This window comes from Capsicum annuum, chromosome 3, assembly GCF_002878395.1.
Source record: "Capsicum annuum cultivar UCD-10X-F1 chromosome 3, UCD10Xv1.1, whole genome shotgun sequence".
NCBI lineage: Eukaryota > Viridiplantae > Streptophyta > Magnoliopsida > Solanales > Solanaceae > Capsicum > Capsicum annuum.
The window spans coordinates 226,920,863-226,927,169 of record NC_061113.1 but is presented as its reverse complement, the minus strand read 5'-3'; the positions used below and the strand labels follow the sequence as shown (position 1 = coordinate 226,927,169).

General features: G+C 29.6%; 1 protein-coding gene across 1 annotated transcript; it reads right to left on the bottom strand.

The window, feature by feature from the left end:
- Positions 1-465: 465 nt before the first annotated feature.
- On the bottom strand, positions 466-4,765 carry LOC107866128 (bidirectional sugar transporter SWEET3). Its single transcript, XM_016712305.2, has 7 exons — positions 4,601-4,765; positions 4,248-4,284; positions 3,903-4,125; positions 3,639-3,800; positions 1,104-1,223; positions 767-998; positions 466-641 (listed from the first exon to the last, which is right to left on the bottom strand). The coding sequence occupies exons 1-6, from the start codon at positions 4,635-4,637 to the stop codon at positions 792-794; spliced, it is 786 nt and encodes a 261-aa protein (XP_016567791.2). The 5' UTR covers positions 4,638-4,765; the 3' UTR covers positions 466-641; positions 767-791.
- Between the last annotated feature and the right edge of the window lie 1,542 nt (positions 4,766-6,307).

Genomic DNA, 6,307 nt, shown 5'->3' with positions numbered 1-6,307 from the left:
TAGAGAGTTAGTGGGTAGGAGTGCGTCCGTAATAGTAGACAGGAGTGCTTTGTTTGCAACCGTGCCTGTTGTTAGTTTCTTGTTCGTAGTGTTCTGAGGATGTTTGTGGTCTCAAATAGATAGTTTATAGTATTACTCTGTCGGTGTCTTGTTTTTTTTATTATCTAGCGGTGTGTTATTCCATTTTGTTGTTTATTTTTATATTTTTTATTTGTTATATTGTTATCTATCCAGAGCAGGGGTCTATTGGAAACAAGCTCTCTACCTCTCTATTTCATTTGAGGTAATGGTATGGACTGCATACACTTTACCCTCTCCAGACCCCATTTTGTGGGAATGCACTGAGTATGTTGTTGTTGTACCCCATTTTGTGGGAATGCACCGGGTATGTTGTTGTTGTAGCAATAATATGTGATTGCTCGGTCAAAGTGGCTCATAGCAAAAGTGAAAAAGAAAGGCAGCAGCTTCAGGCACAAAGTAAGTTCTTCCAATTCCTCAAGAGAAGTAATTAAAGGAAGGATTACACACTGACAAGGCAATGTATATATACGATATGGTTCACCATTTTTTACTTCTTTTCTTGGTCCTCCTTTCTGATGGTTGGTGATGAGTGCTACTCCATTATTCGAGAAAGGCTAAACCTGCTTATCCAAAAATGAAATAACAGATATATCACTACTTATCAGTAGCAAGAAGTAAATTGCAAGGTACATCTCCAACAAACATAACCAAAAAAGAAAGAATGAAAATGAGATGCATAGTATACCTTAATAAATTACCAGGAGAGTCATTTAAATCTTGGTGCTGAGATTTTCAGTGACATCTAGTGTCGATTGATCTTTTTTCTCATCTAAGTGGAATTCTTGCTTGAGTTTGTCGTCATTAAACTCTAAATCTGGCCATTTCTCTGGTTCTAATTCCTTTATGGGGTTCTTTCGGTACTTGAAATACAGCATAAGCTGCAGCATGCAAAGGGGTACTCCCACCATATTTGGAGACTGAAAGAAGAAAAGAGGAGATTAGTGTATAACTTCATGCACTTTGTTCTTGGATTAATCGATGGAAACTAAAAATTTTAAAAGGTAGGTAGTGTATATACGAACCGCTATAAAGAGATCATGGCTGAGTAGTCCATAGGACAACCAAAGACAACTAGTAAGAAAAGAGAACAATGACAAGTGAAATGGCATGAACTCCACACTCTCTGTCTTGATCACTTGTCTCTGCAGTACATGAGTATTGGTTATTAATGAAGTTTTACAAGTTGTTTTGACATTAATACTTTAGAAAGTTCATTGTGTACTATAATATTTTTGGTGATTCGAGTATAGTTTACAAGAGGGTGTAATGTCATCATAATTAATAGCTAGGATCTCATCGTATTATTTGCAACAATATTGAAATAGAGCATATAGCCATATACTGTAGAAACAGATTACTACTTCTATTTAATAGAAGTGCTTTAACATTTTGGTTGATATTGTCCTCTGTCAAGAAGTAATAGTTTAATATGTCGAAGGAATATTGATATTTAAAACGTAGGCTGTAGGGTGTGCGTTCAGTATTCGGTTCAGTAATTCGGTAATTGGTATTTGAACATAGATACCACATACGATACTTATAAACATCGATTTGGTAATTGGTAATTGGTAAATTAAACCTCGATTCGATACGGTATTTGGTAATACCATATTAAAATTAGAGATGTGCAATATACGTTTAAACTTCAAAGAATATATTTAATAGAAGCCATGCTTAGTATTCTTTTTATTGCTTTTTACAAAATTATTACTAAGGTCGAAGAGATTCTTTGAGATGACTAATATTATTGTCTATTGAGTTGGGTTAGACACACACACACACACACATTTATATATACACACATATATTCGATATTTGGTAAATACCGAATACCTAAGAGTATTAATATCTTGTACCAAACCCAACCCCGAATATCGAAATGTTGAAATTTTACTCCCAAATACCATACCAAATACCAAATTATCGAATACCAATTATCAAATTTTTTGGTTCGGTTCGGTAATTTGATTTTCGATATTTTATGCCCAACCCTAGTAGGTCGTATGTTATTTTCTTGAGTAAATTTCATCCATGGTCACTTAACTTTGTATTTATTACGTGAAAGTTATTTTTTTTCATTCATTACACAAAAAATCATTTAACTTTGCTCCGGCCATCACAAAAGTTACTATGATCGAATTTACAATAATCCAACTGAAAAAATAGTGTGGCAACCTTAATTAGTTCTTAATTTTAATTTAAGTGAATACATAATATATTACTCATATCTTGACCCTTTTTATATATGCACAACTCAATTTTTCTTATGGATTATTTAATGAAAGAATACTAATTCCTTAATAAATTAGACTACCTAATAAAGACTGTTTTCCTTAAAATAATTTGGTTGATATTTTTATGAAACATTTCATAATGTTGCATTCATCTGTCAAAAATGTGCATAGAAAAAGAGTGATAAATAAGATAAATTCTTCAAAACACATAAAATAGAAATAAATGTATGATATTATTTTTTAAAAAAGATTATTTTAATTCTTTGAAGATAAATCAACATGCTAAAGATAGTTTTAAAATAAAATCTTTTTAATTGTGTCATTGAATAAGTATTTTTAAAATTTGTACAAATAATGTTATTGACAGTTGTGTTAATTAAAATCATAAAGTATAAGAAATTTAATAGATAAAGAAATTATAGGATATTTAATTTTTATATGTATCAATTGAATTAATTAAACAACATGTAATTTATTGAATTAAATATTTTAATGAAAACTTGTAAGAGAATTAGTTGATTAGTCAAATGATTAAAAATACAAAGATAAACTCAATAAATAAAGTAGTTTATCATATTGTTATGATATACCGAATGCAAAGGCCCAAGTGGCAAGAAAAAATGTATGATTTTTTTTTTTTTAAATCAATTGTATGTCACAATTTTAGAGGGAGAAAAATAATTTTATTAACTACATACCATAATTTAAGAGGAGAAAAATAATTTACCAATGCATGTCTCAACTTTAGAGGACTTTAAGAATATACAAGTATAATTTTATTTCATAAAAATATCAATCAAATTTTTTTTATGAAAATAATCTTTAATCTATTGAAAAATTGGTATTCTTTCGTTAAATAATCTATAAGAAAAATCAGGTTGGACACATATAAAAAGGGTCAAGATATGAGTAATATATTATATTTTCTTAAATTAAAATTAAGAACTAATTAAGGTTGCCACATCATTTTCCGGTCGAATTATTGTAAAATTCGACCATAGTGATTTTTGTGATGGCTGGAGCAAAGTAAAGTGACTTTTGTGTAATAAATAAAAGAAAAACAATTTTTGTGTAATAGATACAAAGTTAAATTACCATGAAATTTATTATTTTCTGTGTCCCGTTTGATTACGAATCCACAATTCATGCATGTTAAACCAGTCTTTTCTTCAGATTACTTTATTGTTAGTCAATTTAACATGATAATATAAAAATTAAAATTCCATGTATTTTAACTTTAATACTCCTAATGATCATGCCAAATAAACTGTAACGGGGTGAGTAATAAACTCATTTTTTTTTTTTTTTTTAAAGAAGACTTACCACAACAGCAAGAGGGGAAGCATACATAGCAGCTGAAGCAACAACTGCAATGCTCCCCACAAAAACCTTACGATGGTGGTGATCATGAAATACAAAAGTTGATATAATCCCTGTTGCCACGCATATTAGAATAATAGACACCACTGTTTTTGCAACTTCCTTCTGCTTTTAATTAAATAAAATAAATTAATATAATAATGCACACACTGTGCTATAGAAAAAATAAATAAAATAAAGTGACATATATATAATTGACCAACTTGCCTTTCCTTTAGCAGAAGAAAACCACAAATAAATGAGAATGAATGAGGTCTCCAAAAGAATCCCTATTCCATTAATAGTAACCACTGGGAAATTTTCCCATCTATAACTTACGACTGGCAATCCATACCATGTGTAGAGACAACAATTGCACAATGCTAGTACGTATGGTACACATGAAAATCCTTCAACATTTTTCTTCTTCATAACTCGAGAAAAAGTAAGCCTGCAAATTTAATAAACACAAGGTAATTAAAGAAAAGTTTAACTTATTAAACTAAAAATGATTTAGAGGTTAAATTAATAAAGTTATAAACAATAGTAGTATACGTAATAGAAAATAATTACGTTGGTGTAGCATAGAGCAACATGGAGGCGACATTACCTGTGACAAATAAAAAACCATGCAAGTCAATTATAATATAGTCAGAGGCGGATCTAGAATTCAAAGGTTGTGGGTTCCCAACTTATAATTTTTACCACTAGACCAATAACACACTTTGTTTGTGGATTCCCAACTTATAATTCTTATATATTTACTAGTTTTTCCAATATAAATTCAAGAACCGGACGAAAGTTATGGGTTCCCGGGAATCCGCATTTTATGTTGTGCATCCGCCCCTGAATATAGTACTAGTTATTTAAATGATATATTATATTACTACTATATATATATTATAACGAAAATATATATGATTTACCCATTACTCCTACTGCCAAACGCAATCTATCACCCATTTCTTTGGAGAAAAAAATCTAGCTAGATCAAAAGAAGTGCTAATAATTAAGAGGTAAGTAGTTAAGGTTATTGTCTTTGAATTCTGTTATAAATACTAGTATGGTTTGGCTTAAGAAAGAGAGGAATTAAATTAAAGTGCTGTGTCTACATCTGTCTTATTTGTTGGTGGAAGCTGATCAGCAATCATTATCAAGATGTATAATAGGAAAATTGGTTTGAGGCTAATCAGATATTGTATTTTATGGAATAATTTTGTTCTAACCGTAAATGCTCCATTTAAAACCACCTTTTATTCAAATAATTGGCCAGAGGGAGGAAACGAGATCCATGAAAAAGAAAAAAAAGACATAAAATTGAATAATTCTTATTTTACTAGATATATAAATTTTGTTCTATGTGTTGGTGGAAGATATTACTGGACTTCCACTATCCACTTAATTTCTATTGCAAATGCTAATCTTCAGGTGGTTTCACTTTCACGTCAGGAACAGGTGTATGTGTCTCCATTTTTTCATGTTCAATTTATTTTTATTTAATTATTTGATATTCGAAATCAATAAATTGTGTCTAAGAAACACTAAATAGAATAGTAATTTTACTATATCACCCTCCCTTTAAGTATGATAAATTTGATATTAATTAGGAATTAAGTAATAAATTATATCTTAATTTTGTAAACTAAACAAATACTAGTTAAAGTGGATAAGTAAAAATAAACGGATGAAGTAAATGATTACTTACTAAAGCTCATTGGAATTCTGTGTCACATTTTTGAAATCTTTGATAAACCACACTCATTCCATTTTAAAATAAATATTGCTTCAACAAAAAATAATACCAATCAATATATATATAAAGGAGGATTATGAGCTTGTTGATGTGGCATGTCTTAGGATCAGGAAATCTTATTTATCGTTTACCTCCTTTTTTGACATTTTTTCTATTTTTAAAAAATTATCTACTAAATTAAAAGAATGAACAACTATGGAGTACTATGCTATTATTACGGTTAGGGGTGTGCATCGGTCGATTCGATTCGGTTTTATGTGTTATTGGTTCGGTTTATCGATTTTTGATTTTTAAATATGCAAAATCAATAACCAACCAATAAGATATTTTCTTATCGGTTTTCGGTTTATCGGTTTTTGGTGCTTAACGGTTCGATTTTCAGTTTAACCAATAAGAAAATACTCATAAAATAAAAATAGTAACAACCAAAATAAAAAAATGAAATCTTAGTTTCCGCCAAAATCATACACAATGCGTTTTAGTTTACAATAACCTTCAAACTTGAACTGAATGTTAGTTCGGAAAAAAACTGAATCCTAATTGTTGGAAGCTACTAAATGCTTCAAGCTTTCCAATACGACAATACCCGAGCTTTGTATTGTGCCTTTGTTGCCCTGCATAGGTTAATACTTTGTGAATCTCTGAATTGTGAATAAGTAGTGTGTGTGTGTATATATATATATTAGTAATATAAATACTTATATATATAACACAGATAGGAGTAAACCAATAATTTAGTATATCCTTATTGGGTTATCGGTTAAACAGATAACCCAATAAGCTAAAACCAAAATCAAACCGTTTACCTAATAAATTTTTTTATAAAATCAATAAAAAATCATTAACCCAATAACAGTTTTATCGGTTAGGTTTATCGGTC